Genomic DNA, 20,075 nt, shown 5'->3' on the forward strand with positions numbered 1-20,075 from the left:
GTAACCATCAGCTCCTATTCAATTCAAACAAGTAACAAAGTAATGTGACCACCGGCCAAAACTGGTGAGGGCTGCATAGGAGTGTCTTTTTTTTTTTTTTTTTTTTTTTTTTTTTGCTACAATGTTTTATTCGTTAAAAATAGAGCTTCAACAATATTGCCAAGTGCTGTGACATACAAATAAGACTCACTCCCTGCCCTTGAAGGGGGTCACAGCTGGGCAAAAAATTACATATATAAATATCTATAATAATAGCACGAGGGTCCCATCTACGATGGTTTGACCTGGACAAGGGGTCATGTCTGTCTCTCTGGTTCCAACTACAGGTTCAGGATATTGCTACCAGTGGACTCTATCACTTATCCGAATAAATGTATTATCTTTCCCCGAAAATCCAGGTGCATTAAAACCCATTCAGACCTGCATTTACACACTCTGATTAGGCTATCTAAACACCTATCTAGACGAAACATTAAAGTTAGGAAGTTGAATTACGAGGGTCTTACAACCCATGCCTAGCCCACGAAAGGAATTCCACACTTACTCGCAGACTACAAGAACATAAAGCCGGCTCCGGTGCCTGCTCTCTTTCCCTTACCAAGCAGCACATTTTGGAATTCCGGGACCACTTCTCCCCTTCACCGATCCGGTTAGAGCCACTCAGCAGCACCGTTCAGTTCTCTACGGAAAGTGCACGCTCTTCCCGGCGGCTCCGGGGAAAGTGGGGAGCCGTCCCCTAGGACTGCGCGCAGGTGACCGTGGGCTCCGCGAAGCCGCCACGAGGCTGGCCGCGAGCGGGCGGGCAGGCGGGCGGGCTGAGGGCGCGCCTTACCCGTAGTAGCGGAACGCGTTGATGACCTTCCAGAAGTGCTCGCGCTCCAGCCGCTCCTCGTCCTCGGCGGTGGCGCGCGCAGGAGCCCCGGCAGGCGCGGGCGAGCCCAAACGCCCGGCGGAGAACTGCACCTCCACCTCCTCGCCGCGCCCGCCGTCCTGGGCCGGCTGAGACGCGGGCGGAGCGCGCCGCCGTCGCTGCATCGCCGCCGCGGCCCACGGTCTGACCCGCCTGCGTCTCACCGCGCCCGAGTGCGTGGCGGCGGACGGCCGGGCCTCCTCTAGACGGCGCCCGCCGCGGCCGCGGCCCCCGCTCGCGGCGCGCCCCGCCCCCGCCGCCCTCAGGCCTCCATTCGCGCTGCGCTCCGCCAGGGTTTCGGGGACTCGCGCACTCGGCGCGCACGCGCTGACAACGGGGCCAAGGCCGCGGCCGCCCGCGCCCATTCGCTGCCGGGCTTCCGCTACGACGCGCTGACGTACGGGGACGCTCGGTGGGCGGGGCTTGGGGCCAGGTGGAGGAGGAGCTCCTCGGTGGGGCGGGGCTTGAGCGGCGGGCACCTGTGAGGGCCCAGCGGGTGGGGCTACGAGCCTGACTGGCTGGGTGGAGTAGGGCGGACTCTGAGGCTAGAAGGGACCAGAAAGAGAAAGAAAAAGATTTCCTTAAATTCATTTCGAATGTTTTAACGTTAGAAACTCAAAAAGGGAAGGTCTTGCGTTCCCCTTTTAAACTCACTTTCTAAGTGGATTCTCTTTAAGCACTCATGATGCTAGGAGGCACACACACGGCTGTGGTTAGCGACCTATGACAAGTCCTAACCGCAGTCTGGTATAAAGGCGACCTTCTGTAATCTTGGCTACACTGGAAGCCGAGGCCGCCTGTGTAGCACTATAACAAGACCCCGTCTCAAAACACGAAACGTATAAATACAAAAAGCCCTCATCGCTTTTCGATGGCTGCAGATGTTTGTGGGAACCATTAACAGTCCGGGATCCAGCAGTGACCCTTGGCCATCCTGGGTCTGATCGCTTCCTCTCTTTTGTTTAACTTTCCTTTATTTGCTTTCTGCTTCATTTCTCTCTGGACTCGGGATTAAAACAGCTGCCCCTACCTGCACTTAATGTTATTCTTAGAAAATAATTCTTTCTGGTGAATTAGGTACATCACCTAACAAATCAGTTTTACAAAATAATAGTAAAAAGAAAAGACTTTATTCAGAACTTAAGCACGCTCAACGATCTCAAACTTTGTTGAAAAGAGACATTGAAAATAAACTAGCTTTGTGTTTTCATGATTTAAGTTAATTGAAATGAAAGCAATGCTAAAAGTTGTATTTGTATGTTAAACTTACAGTTTACATGAGAATTCTCTAAAGTTCTAGTGTATCTTATTTTTTTTAAATATTTGATTTTAGTTATACGTATGTTTGGTAGGGGTAATGCCACATGTGTGAGAGTGCTTACAGAGGCCAGAAGAGCCCTCTGAACTGCCCTGGAGCTCGAGTTACAAGCAAATGTGGTTTCTGGGAACCAAACTACCACCTCTGGGAGACCAGGAAGTGTTATTAACTGCTGAGCCATCTCTCCACCCCCCTATTTTTTTTTTAATGGAAACATTACCTCTATTGATAGTTTAGGATTACCAGAGACAATTCTCTAAAAATAGGGGAAACAAATTCCCAAACAACGAAGTGTAAAATTTCAGCACATGAGCTAATACCCTTCACCTGCATCCTCTCCTTCTGCACTGTCTTCCAGCCTTTTAACCCTTCTCTGGGGCAGTCGTATTATCTTGGGCTCCAGAAAACTCTTCTTCCTCCATGCCCTCACCCACATATAAAGGCATGCTTGGCATATACCAGCTCAAACTTGTAATCTAGGAGAGCCTGAGTCTTGATGGTGTCTATGATCTTTCCCAGAATGCATACAGCTCACTGTATCTTGGCTGGTCTCCACTAGGTCATGGTCATATGTAACCATAAGGAAGTGATGTGAGAATGGTGGCACACACCTTTAATACCAGTCCTCAGGAGTCAGAGGCAGGAAGATCTCTATGAGTTCAAGGCCAGCCTGGTCTACAGAGCCAGTTCCATGACAGTCAATGATACACAAAGAAACCCTATCTGGAAAAACTAAAAACAAACAAACAAACAGAAGCCCTCAAAGATCCACCTGCTGCTGCCTTCTATGTGCTGGGATGACAGACCTGAACCACCACACCCTGTCTTCAGTGTGTTTCTTAAGAGTAACACACTAAGGTATGGCTCGAACTTCTAATGAAGAATCCAAAGGAGTAAAAATACCATGTCTTTATCCCAGTCACCTTCTCCACACACAATTCACCAATTCCTTGCTCCTTCCAGATTTCTATCTAATTCCCATTTTTCTTAAACACTGGTATTTGGAAATTATGTGTAACTCCTTATACTATTAGCCATTACTAATTCTGCACGCACACACTCACACACACACACACACAAAAATAACATATGTCATAATATTGACATAGGCCAGAACAGCCTAATTGACACAGTCCAGAATGTCATTGGTAAAGACAATCACTTACCTACTTTTCAATATCCTGGGAAATATAGTGAACATTTTGAAATTCTTTATGTAAAGGATATCTACCCTCTGTTAAAATACAATTATAAGGCGTGAGGACCAGAAACTAGAAGCATTTGGCTGATTAAGCTTTTAGGCTTTGGAGCAGCAGTTCAGCTGAGACCCATTCGGATATGAGGACACAGAGGCTTCCAGTCTGAGGAAACAGGATCAGCTGAGGAACTGGCGAGGTGAGGTAGCTGTGACTTGTTCTGCTTCTCTGATCTTCCAGCATTCACCCCAATAACTGGCCTTAGGTTTGATTTAATTAATAAGACCTTTTAAGATTGCGGCTAAATCTGGCGCCCAACGTTCGTGGTACGAATTCATGAAAAAGCTGCTTGCCTGTAGCCTTGAGGGCCCCAGCTCAGGCCTGAGCTACACTAGGCCGGTTGTGGTGGCACATGCCGGTAGGATTTGCTGAAAGAGGCAGAGGCAGGAGGATCTCGAGTTTGAGGACAGCCTAGGAGACTTGCTAAGGAGAAGCTCGGCCAAGGCCCAGACACAAATGGTGGCAGCGGGACTATGGAGGCAGCGGCTGCTGCTGCTCTGAGTTGCTGGCTGCTTCTCATTGTGTTGGTGACTGCTGTGATGCTGCTACCTGGGATGAAGGGTTTATTGCTGCTTATTCAGAGAATTGCCCAGACCATTGTGTTACAAGGAAGCATCATTGGCAAAGGTCAGTTTGGAAAAATTTGGCAAGACAAATAGTGGGGAGAAATTGCTGTGAAGATTTTCTCTTCTAGGGAAGAACATTCATGGTTCCGAGAGACAGACATTTATCAGACTGTCATTGCTCCAAACCACAGACGAGGCACAAAAAAAAAAAAAAAAAAAAAAATCTGCAGGCAACCATGACCACACCTAACAGCAACTTTGAAATCTTCAAAAGGCTAATGGGACCCCACAAAGATGATTCCACATGGACTACGGTAAAGCTGTTAAGCTGATTAACACCACAGAAAGATCAACTCTGGACTACAAACTACTCAGGACAATTTTGAGATGGCTAGCTGAGATGATCCAGCCTGACAGACTACTTGAACAAGGACTTGCAACAAGCCCTGCACTTTCTTATTATGCAGCGACTGGACAAATGATACAGGACTTGACAATTAACCCAAAAATTTTCTTTTCAGGATCCCCTAAAGATGTCTTCACCCCCAGAAAGCAGGAAGTAATTTTAAGAAAATGACGCCCACATTTCCAAGAGGTGGGATGGGAGGTTTTGGGTCGTTTAATGAGTTTTGGATATTGTCATTGTTTACAATGGTTGGTTACAAGTGTCAATTGTTAATGGTCAGGAAAAAAGCTGAACAAGAAGATTAGAATCAGAGTTTTTGTTTGAAAAAAAGAAAGAAAGAAAAAGAAAAAAGAGAATATAGATATGAGGTAGATCATTGAATCTACTCTGAGAAAAAAGATAAAGAAATAATAGGATAAATGGGTAGGTCATTGAATCTACTCTAAAAAGAAAAAGGGGAAGATATAAAAATGACAAAAGGTAGATTACTGAATCTATTATGAAAAGAATAAATGCTTTTAAAAAGGAACTACTTGTTTTACATAGGATAAGTAATGAATTTTTTTTTTTTTTTTGGTTTTTCGAGACAGGGTTTCTCTGTGTAGCTTTGCGCCTTTCCTGGAACTCACTTGGTAGCCCAGGCTGGCCTCGAACTCACAGAGATCCGCCTGGCTCTGCCTCCCGAGTGCTGGGATTAAAGGCGTGCGCCGCCGCCGCCGCCGCCGCCGCCGCCGCCGCCGCCGCCGCCACCGCCACCACCACCACCACCACCACCTGGCTAAGAAATGAATTTTTTGTCTGAGTTTATCAAATACTATAGGACTGGACATTGTCAAAATATATAATGGAGTTTTTATCAGAATCTGTCAAATGTTAGTGGACTAGACATTGTTAATGTAACTCTAAACTGTATATATTGTATATCTTATTGGATAGTTTTTCTTGTATTAGTTATAATCTTTTTTTAATTTTAGACAAAAAAGGGGGGAAATGTGGTGGTATTGTGTTCCCCGAAATATTGTGCACCCTAATAAACTTATCTGGGGTCAGAGACAGAACAGCCACAATATTAAACATAGAGGTTAGGCAGTGGTAGCACACGCCTTTAATCCTAGCATTCTAGAGGCAGAAATCTCTCTGGATCTCTGTGAGTTCAAGGCCACATTGGAAACAGCCAGGCATGGTGAATCATGCCTTTAATCCCAGGGAGTGATGGCAGAAAGCAGAAAGATATATAAGGCATGAGGACCAGAAACTAGAAGCATTTGGCTGGTTAAGCTTTTAGGCTTTGGAGCAGCAGTTCAGCTGAGACCCATTCAGATGAGGACACTGAGGCTTCCAGTCTGAGGAAACAGGATCAGCTGAGGAACTGGTGAGGTGAGGTAGCTGTGGCTTGTTCTGCTTCTCTGATCTTCCAGCATTCACCCCAATAACTGGCCTTAGGTTTGATTTAATTAATAAGACCTTTTAAGATTCCTGCTACATACAATGTTTAAGGATCTGTGTTACTAAGGTGCTTGAGTGTAAACACAGCAGTGATTTGCACATAAGGAAACCTAGGGATCAGCATGGAGCCATACCAGCAAGTTCCTGGCACTGTCTTACTTACCCGAGATGCATGCCTACATATTGTCAGTCCTCCTTATGACTCTGACTGTACTTACATTAGAACATGATATAATCTAACACTTACCATTTACATTTTTCAAACAGTTTCCTCCTATTTTATTATTTCAGTTTTGTGAAGCAGGTGCCATTACCTTCCCTTAACAGGTAAAGAAACAGGTTCAGACGGATCCATTTTCCTGCCCTGGACACACAAACCTCAAGTCTGAGATTCTTCTCTTATTCCCTTTTTTTCTGTCTTTTTCACGACTGTGTTGATTGTCTCCTGTTTTTTACACTTTTGAGCTGAAGGCCACTAGGAGCTGCCGGAAGTAGGGTTTCTCCTTTTCATGTTGTCACTTAATTCTACAGCTTGTTGAAAATTCTTCACTTGAATTATTTGTAGAATGGACACAATATCTTTTTTACAGTGTCGCTGGGATAAATGAATGAGCTAGATTGAGACAAGCTTGACTTATTATCTCAATAAATGTGTTTTCTTACCTCTTCTCAGAGCTTTTTAGAATACATCTTCAACTTTCTTTAAAAAGACTTTTCTTTCCAGCTAAAGCAACCAGAATTATTTCCAGATGTTGAGTTCCCAGTAGTATCATCATTCATAAGAACCACAGGTAATGGAGGGCTGGAGAGATGGCTCAGTGGTTAAGAGTATTTTCTGCTCTTGCTGAGGACCTGAATTTAGTTCCCAGAACCCACATGGTGGCTTACAACAAGCTGAAAAAAAATTTTTTTCCCTTAAGACTTCCTTGACCTAACTTGTTTGCAATGATTTTTCCACTATGAACATCTTCCCAAAACATGAAACCAACCATGGGGGCTGAGGGCTATGGAATGTTTTCATCAGAAGGTCATGTCCAGGAATAACAACAACAAAAAATGCACAGTCAAGGTCATGTCCAGGAACAACTGAAAAGCAGCTTTGCTCCCTTCCGTTGTTCGACAGAGCTGTTCAGTAAGCATTTAAAGTGCCTTCATGTGTCTATTGCTGAAGAGAATCTGTAGTGACAGACCTACCTGCTCTGAGAAGGAGCAGAGAAGTGTGATGTGTAATGGTTTCCAAATCCTGCATCTACTGAGACAGAAAACTTGCATCTATTGGTTACATGAAGCAGATTCATTAGGTACAGATGGACAGCAAGGGTCAGTGGAAGCCTGGAATTCCTTATGAGCTAGCTGGTCCTGCCAAGGCTCAGGGATGCTGGAGTCTCTCATTTGTGCATGTGTCATCTACATCACAGCTGAGAGCCATGGAAAGCAGACCACCTGGCTTTTATATCCTGGGCCATATGACACACTGGGCTAAACTACTGAAGACCATCTTGTTTCTAGGGAGCAGGAACAGAGATGAAACTTATTTGAGGATGCTGACTTCCCAGAAGGCTCATTATTCATAAGAATGACAGGGAAGGATTGGAGAGATGGCTCGGTAGTTAAGAGCATTTTCTGCTCTTGCTGAGGACCTGAGTTTAGTTCCCAGAACCCGCAGTGCTACAACTGTCTGTAACCTCAGTTACAGGGGATCCAATGACTTTGTCTGATCTCCTCTGACACATATACACTCAGGCACATATACATAAAATATTTATTTTTAGAAAAGAAATACAAGTAAGAAAGGGGTGGGACCTAGTCCGTCTAAGGCTGTGTGGACGGACTAGGAACTGTTCAGCAAAGGCTCTAGTAATTTCTTACAAACCCAAACACACACACTTAACCATGCAGCCCAGTGTTCATATGCATAGATGCTCGTCCTGGAGAGTGAAAACACATGTGTTCACAAAAGCATGTGTAAGGTCAGTACAATATGCTGTATTTATTTAAACTTGTATGTAACAAATCTAAAGCCAGGAACCAAAAAGAAGCCAAGTGTTCTTCAGCAGATGAAAGCAAACATAATAAACGGGTAAAGCACGAAGAAATTATTCTGAGTTGTTTTTCTTTCAAGACAATTTGCAGTAAACACACTGCACCCTGGGTGTTATGGTGTGTTCAGATTTCCTCTGATAGACAGCCCAGCCCTTTGTTTTGTTTTGGCTTTGGTTTTTCCAGTTTGTTTGTTTGTTTGTTTGTTTGTTTCACTCTGCCTCACTCAAATTTTCAGGATGTGTGGAATGAACTCAGATTGTTTGCCAGAATATAACACAAACGGCCTTTAGCTCAATTCCCAATAGAGTGTCTGTTCTTTTATGGAACCTTATGAGCCAGGCATGGTTATACATATTGCCCAGCATTCAGGAGGCTGAGATAGGAGAATAGTGATTTCAAGGCCAACTGGCACATGTGGCAAGATAGGGAATCAAAAAAAAAGGTTTTTTCAGAGCTGAGGGCCAAACCCAGAGCCTTGTGCTTGCTAGACAAGCACTCTACAACTGAGTTAAATCCCCAACCCCTCAAAAAGAAAAATCTTAAATACAACATATTGTATGTTGTATTTATGTTTTTGAATGACAAAGTGGCACTGCTGGTAAACATATTAAGGGTGGTCCATGGTTGTGAGTATGAAGGACTAAAAGCAGGGGATATAGCTACGATAGACAGCTCAACATGTGCCTTTTGTTGGACTCTTCGTGTGCTGTCTTTGACTTGTAGCTAGCTGGCTTTGCACATAGTTCTTCATTTTAGTCATGGGCTCTATGCTGAGGATGTCATACTTTGGCCTTAAAATAATGAGAATACACTGTGGGACTGGGGATAGGTCTCCAGGAAATAATCACATGGACCTTAAGTAGATGATTATAGTCTTACAAGAAACCAGTACCCAGACACAACGGTGTACACACGAGCCGTGGTCTCAAAGTGAAGCAAACAAAAGCAAGTGTGTCTAATCTTAGGAAGTAGAACAACAAGATATGGGTGTCAATCATGTGTAAGTAGGGAAGAAAAGCAGGAAGATGGGAAGGTACACACTGTCGGAGGAGGCTAGCACCAGGTAGAGTCATCTTCCTGCTGTTTCCTTTCCCTGGTTGCTAGCTCAGAGGGGCAGATTCTTCCTCATTTTAGGAAACTGGACATCCAACGTTCCAATCTGGAAAACTAGGATTTCTGTAGTTGAAGGTGTCACAGATGGAAATTATGTTCCCAGCAATAAATCAGCCATTTCCCTGTAGGGTTGGAACACATCACTGTTTTCCCAGCTGAGCAATAGAGAAAGTATCCCCTGGCAGTAGGATGAGAATCCATCCCTGGTGCATGAGCTAGCTTTTTGAAGCCCATTCCCTATGATGGGACACCTTGCACAGCCTTGATGCAGGGGGAGGGGCTTGGACCTGCCTCTACTGAATGTACCAGGCTCTGCTGACTCCCATGGGAGGCCTTACCTTTTTGGAGGAGGGAATGGATTGCAGGGAGGGGGGGGATAGGTTGGGGCAGGGGGGAGGCGGGTGGGAAATGGGAAGAGAGGGGTATCTGTGATTGGCATGTAAAATGAATAAAAAAAATTCTTAATAAAAAAACTAAAACTAAAAAAACAAAACAAAACAAAAAACAGAAAGTATCTAAGTATCTGTAAGGAATTTTCTGAGCCAAACCTTACCTCGGTGCCTCAAGATACTGGTATGATTCGTGTACTTGGGGGCCGATTATTGTCTTCTTCTCATCTCATGGCAGTGGAACTATTTGTTAAGAGGCTATTAATATTGATTAATTAAGGGATGAGATAAATGATGGTTAAAGGCTGGAGGACAAGTGTGAAAGTTGGAATATGATGAGACTTTTAAGGTAAAAATACAAGAATTTGGCTGAGGTTTGAAAGAACTCAACTTGAGAAAAGTTGAAACAGTACGTAGCATGGAGTTTTCCTGACTTTTCACCTAGTGCCTTCTTCTATTGGTGTGTTGGGGTTATTTTGGCTTACAGTTCCAGCGAGATGCAGTGCATCATGACAGGAGGGGGAGGAGACAGAGGGTCACACTGCAAGGAAGTCAGGAAGCAGAGAGTGAACAGGAAGTGGAGCCCAGCTATAGAATGTAAAGGCTTGCCTCCCATGTTCTACTTCCTCTAGCAAGGCTCCACCTATGGTTTCTCAACCTCCCAAAATAGCATCACTACCTGGGGACCCAGTTTTCAAACACATGAGCATATGAAAGGTACATTTCACACTCAAATCACAACATTTTGCCTGTGGACCTTATAGCCTCATGGCTATCTCATAATGCAAAATGAACTGTTCCAATTTCCAATGTCCCCACAGTCTTCAACAGCCCCAACACTATTCAAAAGTCCAAAGTCTCTTCTGAGACTCAATAATTTCTTAATTGTGATTCCTTATAATCAAGAAACACATTACATATGTCCAACATGCAATGGCAGTTTTCACCCAGTACCCTCTAGTATTAACACAGAGCATAATCATAGCACAATTATCAAAACAAGAAACTCATACACTACAACTAAGCTACAAAGCTTACTTCCAGTGAAGCTATTTTCCCATTACTATTCCAGTGTTCCAGAATCCAACTCAGGTCTGGCATTGCATATAGTTATCATGTCTCTCTAGTGTTCTCCAGTCAGGGACAGGTCCTAGCCTTTTTTTTTTTTTTCTTTTCTTTCATAGTTATGACACTGTGGGGGAGGACTAGTCTATTTCATGGGTTGCCAGTAGTTTGAGTTTATCTGAGGTCGTTACAGGATTAGACTGAAGGTATCCATTTTCAGCAACTGCACTACAGAAGTGACAACCTTCCCAGTGAGGAGAGGAGAGGAGAGGTGTGTTGCCAGTAGTGGCAGGCTTCCAATCAAACAAGAAGCACAAAGCACCCTACAATGTAGTAACAAAAATCTTGGAGTTAGAACTGACCTGGCAGAAGATTACCAATGGAACTATTTGTTAAGAGGCTATTAATATTGATTAATTAAGGGATGAGATAAATGATGATTAAAGGCTGGAGGACAAGTGTGAAAGTTGGAATATGATGAGACTTTTAAGGTAAAAATACAAAAATTTGCCTGAGGTTCTGTTTGTGAAGAGACACAGAAACTGAAGAGAATTACTAGGGAATTGGGATATTAGATTGATTCCATTACCAATTGGCAATCAGAATCTTTGCAATTAGATTAAAAACCAGTATTAGTGTGTTATAGTGTAACTGCTATATGAAGCTACTTGCCTGTTCATGGAAAAGATAAGAAAGAGAGGCATAAAAGATGCTCTGCCTTTTGCCAACTTATTTCCTAGCTTCAGTGTTGGACATTCAGTATCTTTGGACCGTGTGTGTGGGCTGAGGAGGATCAGACAGAAGCCAAGCATGACACTGTCTTCCTTGTTTCCTCTGCACAAAAAGGAACCTTTACAGACACTTGAAAAATATTGTTGAATGGTTCTTGAAAGAATTTATCATGTCCAAGTCATCAGTTAGCCTTCAGTCTAATCATGGCAGTAGAGCATGGTGGAAGTAGTAAATTGTTCCATGGCCAATGAGACACCCACACCAAACACCTACGTCTGTCATAGGACAATAAGGCCAAGACAGAAACTGAACAGCAAGGTAATCTTTCTTGGCTGTCTCTCTCTTAGAGAGGTAAAAGGGAAATAGATTGGTTTCTTGTGTGGGAAAACTCTGACTTAGCTTCTATCCTTGAAGGCTGGTCTTAACCCTCAGAATGAAGTGTGGTGTATAATTACATGATAAATATCTACAGTCCCAGTTGAAGCAGAGGTTTGCAACTGGCTCCCTACTGTTATCAACTGTTGGGCATTTGAACTGTATTGATGCATAAGACCCATCCCCAGTGATTTGAATACTGTTCAGATGTTCTTCAGAATTTCTTTGGCTGAGGGAGGCAGGAACTCAAAGCAGCCTCAGCTGGCATTCTGGAGTAGGTTGTGTTATTAGTTTGCTGCATGGCAAATTACCCAAAGCTTAGCAATCAAAACCCAGTCATCTTGTATAGTTGGGGTGGGGCTGGGATTTTAGGAGTGGGTATGTTGTTGATTCTACTTCAGGGTCTCTTATGTTAAAACCAAGACATTATATGGGCTTCAGATTTGAAGATTTGGCTAGGGTTGGAGAGCAAGATGGCTCAGTCTTCTAGGTGGTGAACTGGCACTGGATCTTGACACATTTGTGGTCCTGCTACTTTGCCACACAGCCTTTTGTGCAGGATAGAGTGAATGATTTTCTCCAGAATGAGTAGTCCAAGAGAACAAGGCAGAAGCAGCTTGGTAGAATGGCTTGGCTGGGGTTAAGATTCCCTTGAGTAGTAGGAGGGATAGAACTCAATAGAACTCACTGAAAAGTTTTTTGCACCCCAATAAACCCCTCTGCTGACGCAGCAATCCAAATCAAAGCAAATCAGACCGAATTAGAAAAAGCCCCGGTTTAATGGGTAAAGCATTTCCAGGTGATTCTCTAGCCCTCCAGACAGGAGACTGGGAGGAGAGACCGGAAAACCACGTGCCTTTTTTCTGGGATGCAGCTTAAATACCCTATGGAAGTGGTCTTGAGCATCTCTGGGGAAGGAGCTGTGTTTGGCGGGCTTTGAATGGGCAGGTTTGGGGAAAGAGATGGGGGAGGGGAGTTGAGGTGGAGCTTCCACCAGAACATTCCAGACTCTTTGGGTATATGGATGCCAGGGTGCCAGGGGCTGAGGTGGAGCTTCCACTAGAACACTCACAGGTTGAATAATCTCTTACAAAAGCTGAGGACCACTCTCATATCATCTCACATCCTAGAGGAAATATACTGTTCACCCCATCCATTCAGTTTTTACAGAATGAAACGGATTAAAATGATATAAAGAGAAGCTTTGAAGGGGAAAGAATCATAATTTTAAAAACCCCAGCCGGGCGGTGGTGGCGCACGCCTTTAATCCCAGCACTCGGGAGGCAGAGCCAGGTGGATCTCTGTGAGTTCGAGGCCAACCTGGGCTACCAAGTGAGTCCCAGGAAAGGCGCAAAGCTACACAGAGAAACCCTGTCTCGAAAAACCAAAAAAAAAAAAAAAAAAAAAAAAAAAACCCAAGGGTTATAAGTGACTCACCTCTAGCCATAGTGACAGGCTTAGATCTGTCTAATAAACTTTTAACAGCTTTCACATTTGCTGGGCCTCTTAGACTTTCCCAGATGATTTCATAACATGCTATTTGATCTTGAGAGCAGTTTTAGGTCTGTAGGATGGAGTCAAGAGGGTTGGGATTGAAAGATGGATCTAATAACAGTGAACACTCACCAGGTGCCAGGCATTTGATGACACTTTATATCAACCCATAATCAATTTCGTCAGGCACAACAGAATGATTTCAATTTTGTGCTAAGTTCAGTTTCTTTAGGCTTGGAGAGGTAAATAGCACAAATGTGCTCAAGCTCCCCAGTTAAGTGAAAACATAGGTTTATCTTTCTCTGTTCTATGCAATTTCTATTCATTTCCTCTATGCATTTCATTAAAAACATAATTTCCAGGCAGTACACATCATCTCTATTAGTGGCTCCATCTCCTTAGTTACTCTTCTAACTTCTGGTTTCATCTGAATATGAAGCAAATCATGGTTTCCAATTGCAGCAAGTAAACCTTTCTTCTTCGTGTGATTTGTGACTTACTGTAAGCACTAACCATAATCTGAGATAATCCTTCATAAATGTTAACTTTACTCTCAGGTGGCTTCTGTGGTATTACAACACAACCACAGAATCTTAAAAAAACTTTTAATAGTGTACAAAATGGGTGGCTAAGGATGGTGCTGGTGTAATTGAAAGGTGGGTTCAGGAAGCTGGGTGTCTTAGTCACTGTTCTATTGCTGTGAAGAGACTCCATGACCAAGGGAACTCTTACGAAAGAAAGCATTTAATTGGGGGCTTGATTACAGTTTCAGAGACTTAGTCCATTAACATCACGGCAGAAAGCATGGGAGCAGGCATGCGCAGCACTGGAGCAGTAGCTGAGGGCGACTCCTGGATCCTGGTCTGGAGGTGGGGGTGGGGGTGGGCGCGGGGAGAGTGGGGCTAGGAAAAGAAAGAGTGGAGGCAAGGGGAGAGGGAGAGACTGGGACTGGCTTGGGCTTTTGAAATCTCAAAGCCCACCCCCAGTGACACATTTCCTCCAACAAGGCCACACCTGCTAATCCGACTAATCCTTTCGTCCACTCCCGGGGTGACTTAGCATTCAAACACAGGAACAAATGGGGGCCATTCTTAGTCAAACCACCACGCTGAGCTACAGAGTTTGGGGACTGGCAGGGACTCATAAGACAGGATAGCATAGTGGTTAAGGGTGTCACTACTTGAGCCATAAAAGCTGCTGGAAGCATGACCATATATTATACCATATATAGTCTCATAATTATATGGTTGTTCAAACATTAAATAATGTATGTTACCCTTCGTATAGTTAAAAATATGAGTTGTAGAATATAAAGCAAGCATGTCTAAAAGATTCATTTAAGAAATTAATAAGCTGGGCAGTGGTGGCACACACCTTTAGTCCCAGCACTTGGGAGGCAGAGGCAGGCGGATCTCTGTGAGTTCGAGGCCAGCCTGGTCTCCAAAGCGAGTTCCAGGAAAGGCGCAAAACTACACAGAGAAACCCTGTCTGGAAAAACCAAAAAAAAAAAAAAAAAAAAAAAAAAAAAGAAATTAATAAGCTGGCAAGATAGTAACGCTGGCTCAGAGAGAATTAGAGACAGTATTTGTGGTGTCTGTAAGAAAACTACTGGAATAACATCACTTTGATATAAATCTGGTCCCTGTATAGAGCAATAAGCTGAAGCTTTTAGGGTTGTTGTCTCTACCAGAAAAATGATTTGCATCTCTGCCGGCCATATTAATTTTGCTTATCAGCTGTTTTCAAGTGGGGAGTGGTTTTGTCCCTAGGGGGCATTGGTAATGGGAAACATGTTGAAGTTACAACTCGGGGCAGGGGTGGGGGGTGCAAAAGAAGACAGGGACAGTTGTAAGTACTCTGCAGTGTGTACCACACCACCCATAGAAGACCTCTCTAGACTCAAATGCCAGCAGGGTCGAGGAGACAGGGATGGTTGTAAGTACTCTGCAGTGTGTACCACACCACCCATAGAAGACCTCTCTAGACTCAAATGCCAGCAGGGTCAAGAGAGAAAACCTGGTGGTGTTTGTACAGGTTAACATCTACACTTACAAGATCTAAACTGTTCTACTCAGGAGAGAACTGGATAATCTTTGGTTGAGTCAGCTAACTTTGAAGGGGCAGGAAAAAAACCACCTTTTCCTGTTTCCAGGCTTTAGAGGACAGTTCTTCACTCCTACCCTTCCTTTTTTTGGAGTTTTTGAGGCATAGAAGGTATCACTGCGTAGTCCAGGATATCCTGGAACTGGCAGTTGTGCATCAGCCTTCTAAATGCTGGTATCACAGGCACTGCCAGCCGTCAAAACTGAATTTTGTTTGCCTGGTTTTTATTTTTATTTTTTTGTTGTTGAATTTTTGTTTTCTCAGACTGACCTCAAACTCAGCATGTAGCTGAGACTGGTCTTGAACTCCTGATCCTCCTGACCCCACCCTGACCTTCTGTGTGCCATCACATCCGGCAGCACATTTTTTTATTAGCATTTGACACTGTGTGTCGATACAGTTAATGCTCAGTAAAGGTTATTATTGTAAAATTTCAGATTCTATGTGGGTGTCTACATGCTTGTGTGATAAACAAAACCCTCAGCAGCCTTGGACTCTTTTAAAGAACATTGTGACAGCATCACTATTGGAAATGACTTTCCTGTCAGGTGACTTCTTCATGGTCACTTTGAAGTGTTAAGAAAATCCATATAATCTTCAAACTAATCTACGGTAGGTTGTATTTTAAAAGGCAAGTCACATTTTAAAGAGTAATTTGAAATACTAGACTCAAAAAACCCAGCCTCTCTTTTTCCCCAAGGGACTATACTGTCAAATGGAGAGCATCCAAGATGTAGAGAGAAAACCCACTAGATACCTGATGTGAAAAAGTTAGGGAAGTGCAAAAATCAGAGTTGCAGTTTGTGGCACATTAATTGACTGGCTTATTAATCGATGGGGCTGGGGACTGTGTGTCTAGGTGAGTTCTCTGTCACTGAACTATATCTAGGCTCCGTCTGGAGCACTTCTGATTGGCTAACTCATTTTTTTTTTCTTATGGGCAAATGGTGTATGCATAATATCTCAGAAACAAGAAATGGAAAATGAAAAGAAATACAAATGGGCAAATGGTGTATGCATAATATCTCAGAAACAAGAAATGGAAAATGAAAAGAAATACAGGAAATGAAGATGCACAGTTTTCCAAATTCATCTTCTATAATTAGTTGAACAGCATGCCCAATAGTTGTATTAGTTCTGAGTACATCTGGCAGGAAAGTCATATAATAATGAAAACTAGAAGCTAATATGTAAAGAATTGAATACATTACTTATATAAAATCAGTAATTATTTTAAAATGTAACAATTGTGTTAAAATAAATATAATAGTATAGAAATACATAAATGAATGAAATGTTTAAAATAGATCCATGTGTTTAAAGTAGGTACAATGTGAAACAATAGGATATACACATAATTTCATAAACACAAGTGATATTTATTACATAAACAAAAATAATAAAAAAATTGGAGCTAGTAAGAAGCACAAAGAACTAAGACAGAAGAGGAACTTCCCCATCCTGTGGGGCTGAGAAGACACCCAAGGAGCCTTCTCTGACCTCCTCCCTCTGCACCAAGGTTGGCTAGACCTCAGGAGAGGGCACTGCCAGAACCCACTGAATGACAGAGGTCATGCTGGCACATTTTCGGGAGGGTCGTTCTTTAGAATGTTGAGGGAGTCCATCCTCTCTCGTGGTACTCCACCACAGCTGCGGGCTCTAGGGGCTGCTGCCTTCCCTGGACCTATGATCTGGACTCTGGGGGAAGCCATGTTTGCTGCAGGCTCCTGGCCGGCAAACACCCTGCTGTTTCTCCAGCTGCGGCGACTATGGGGATGATTGACAGCTGTTAGTAGTCACACTCTGTCAGTGTGAGCACTTCAGTGTGTGCAGCTGCTATCTGCTGACTACAGGAGTAACTGAAGAGGTCCTCCCTGGGTCACCTAAAATGTCATCGCTAAGACCCTACTACAAGCTACAGAAGTTTGAGGTAGGGACTAGTAGTCTACATTCTTAGCAAATCTTCCAAATGATTCTCAGATACACTAAAGGGTAGGAACTAGTAAAGTTTCAGAAATGTGCATGAGTGGGTGTGACAGAAAGACACACACACACACACACACACACACACACACACACACACACACAGAGAGAGAGAGGCAGGTGGGGGAGGGAAAAGGAAAAGCTCACAGAGATTTCTCTGCTCTAAGCTTTAGTCTCAACTTCCTCAGCGTCTGGATCCATGGGCACAAACATATCAGGTATGCCCACTTCAGTGACCCCCTGTCCCTGATGTTGTCAAGGTCGTGCTACTCTGACTAGAACCTCTGAGTTACCATTAAAAACTTCAGTGAATGTCTGTATGTACACAGAAGTGGTGAGCAATGCCTACCTTGCCTTTTCCATATCTATATTTCCTTCCCTTTGGACCACTGACAGCATATTGAAGGATTAGCCTGTGCCAAAAATTCAAGGTCAGCACAGGAGCTCATCATTGTGCCCTGCCCTGTGGCTAACCTCATGAGCTGGCTAGCTTCCCTGACTAGGTTCCAAATCCAGAACAGAAAGCTCCATCCCCTCTGCCCCAGGGCCCTTGCTTGGTTCCTTCCCAGGGAGGGAGAGGTGGTACATTTTAGTAGGCTATTTCTCTGAGGTTCTTTGCTCTAAAATGGAAAATCTATGTCCATGCTGATGTACTCTGGGGTGATGGCCCGGCCCTGCTCCTACCATTAGCTAGCTGCATGGAGTGGTCTAGCTCTCTGGCTCTGGTTTCAGAGTCCATACTGAGCTAGAATTGGGACAGACAGTAACATTCTAAGATCTTACGATTCTAAATAATAAACAAACTCACTCTTTTTTTTTTTTTTTTGGTTTTTCGAGACAGGGTTTCTCTGTGTAGCTTTGCGCCTTTTCTGGAACTCACTCGGTAGCCCAGGCTGGCCTCGAACTCACAGAGATCCGCCTGCCTCTGCCTCCTGAGTGCTGGGATTAAAGGCATGCGCCACCACCACCCGGCCAACAAACTCACTCTTGAACGTTAAACGGGTACCTAAAAAGGTAAAGCTTGAATCGTATCCATTGGTGATAGATGGTGCGTCTCAGTGCATAGTCTTTACTCAACCTTTGCTAATCTTGTCTTCATTTCTCTGTGTGTGAGGCATACATGTGCATGTGTTTGTGTACACGTGTGTGCACATGAATATGCACTTGGATACAAAGGCCAGAGTTTGACATTGGGCATCTTCCTTTATTGCTTTCTACCTTATTTTTTGAGACAGGGTCTCACTACACCCAGGGGTTGTCAGTTCAGGTAGAGTGGCAGACCAGCGTGAGTCCTCTCAGGTCTCTGCCTCTCCAGCCCTAGCAATGCAGGTGAGTGCTGCTGCACCAGGGTTTTTCTTTTTATTTATTTATTTATTTATTTATTTATTTATTTATTTATTTATTTAATGCCAAATGCTGTTTATTGAAGGACAGGGTTTTTCATGTGAGTACTAGGAATCCAAACTCCGGTCCTCATGCTCATGTGGCAAGTACTTCTGGTTGGGAGCCTTAGCATTTAAGCTATTTCTCCAGCCCCAGTCTTGTCTTTTCCATCTTCTGCCATGTTTAATACTAAGCGCAAGTCTTCAGGCAGCACATCCTAAGGGGACCGAGAAAGCTCAGATTTTAGCAGGCTCGCTCCTTGTCAGTACAAAGAGCAGACACTTGCTCCCTGTATCTTTTTGGATTCAGTATGATCACTAACTGATAAAGGGCAACTGTAATATGAAACAATACATACAAAGAACAAGCACTGGAATTTTTTATTTTAAATTCCTGATTTATGGGGTTGGGGATTTAGCTCAGTGATAAAGTGCTTGCCTAGCAAACGCAAGGCCCTGGGTTCAGTTCGGTCCTCAGCTCTGGGGGGTGGGGGGGAGCGGGGGTGGAATTCCTGATTTATTTCTTACTGATAATGGTAAGCAAAAGATGGTAGTTTTAGCAAACTTAATACAATGTTTCCATTTTTAATGTCCATTGTTCAGTTTCCTCACCACACTCCCCCCCATAAGGCAACCTTTCTCTGTTTAAGTTTTCAATGCTGAAACAGAGCAAAAAATTAAGTATAATAATTCTCTATCACACCTTTATGGTGGAGGGGCATCTCAGAAATTCTTAAGAGGTCTGAAGTGTACATAAAATGTACAATCTATAGACATGAAAATGTGTATTACAGAAGGGCCTGGTGGTGCACACCTTTAATCCCAGCACTCAGAAGGCAGAGGCAGATGGATCTCTATGAGTTCCAGGCCAGCCTGGTCTATACAATGATATCCAGGTCAGCTAAGGCTTCATAGTGAGAGACTATGTCTCAAAATCAAACAAAAATATATACTGCGTTTCCCCACAAAATCAACAAAGTCTACTATGATAATGACAACCATTTAGTTTTGACAGGATCTTGCTAGGGAGGGGAAGCAGGCAGAAGCTGTGGTAGATAGTTTCAGTTCCTATTTCACCCTCCTTTCTTGCTAAAATATCCTTGCTCTGTCCTGTGGCAATGTTCCAAGGCAATGAATGAGTCAAGACTGGCATGAGCTTATCATTATGGCATCCTCTTCCCAACCCCCCAGGCAGTGAGCAGTGGCCATATGGCCCAGTTCTGACAGGAACTGTGGGAAAAGAAGCTAGGTCAGAGAGGGCCTTGAAGGCCACAGGGGGATTTTGACACTTACCCTTTAATCAAGGATAATTAAAATCAGGACTTTTAACAGCTTGGCCAAAAACATGTATGTAGCTGCTAATTTGAGCCTCGGTTTTGTTTATGTTTTGTGTTTTTTATATTGTGTATAACCAAAAACACTCACTGGTTATCAATGGATTTTAGAAATTAAGAAATAATGACAACTGACCAAATGAGGCAATATGACAATATG

General features: G+C 43.6%; 1 protein-coding gene across 2 annotated transcripts in view; it reads right to left on the minus strand.

Moving 5' to 3' along the window:
- Carnmt1 (carnosine N-methyltransferase 1) overlaps nucleotides 1–1,050 on the minus strand; it is a 33,347-nt gene extending 32,297 nt beyond the window's left edge. The window contains exon 1 of one of the 2 annotated variants that reach the window (XM_059259849.1): nucleotides 833–1,050. In XM_059259849.1, coding sequence (XP_059115832.1) covers nucleotides 833–1,035 — 203 coding nt within the window. In that variant the 5' untranslated portion in view covers nucleotides 1,036–1,050. Of the gene's footprint in view, nucleotides 1–598; nucleotides 782–832 lie in introns of those variants that run through there. The other variant, XM_059259850.1, reaches the window with a different exon arrangement.
- Nucleotides 1,051–20,075: the final 19,025 nt, after the last annotated feature.

This window comes from Peromyscus eremicus, chromosome 1 (genome assembly GCF_949786415.1).
Source record: "Peromyscus eremicus chromosome 1, PerEre_H2_v1, whole genome shotgun sequence".
In the NCBI taxonomy this organism is placed as follows: Eukaryota; Metazoa; Chordata; class Mammalia; order Rodentia; family Cricetidae; genus Peromyscus; species Peromyscus eremicus.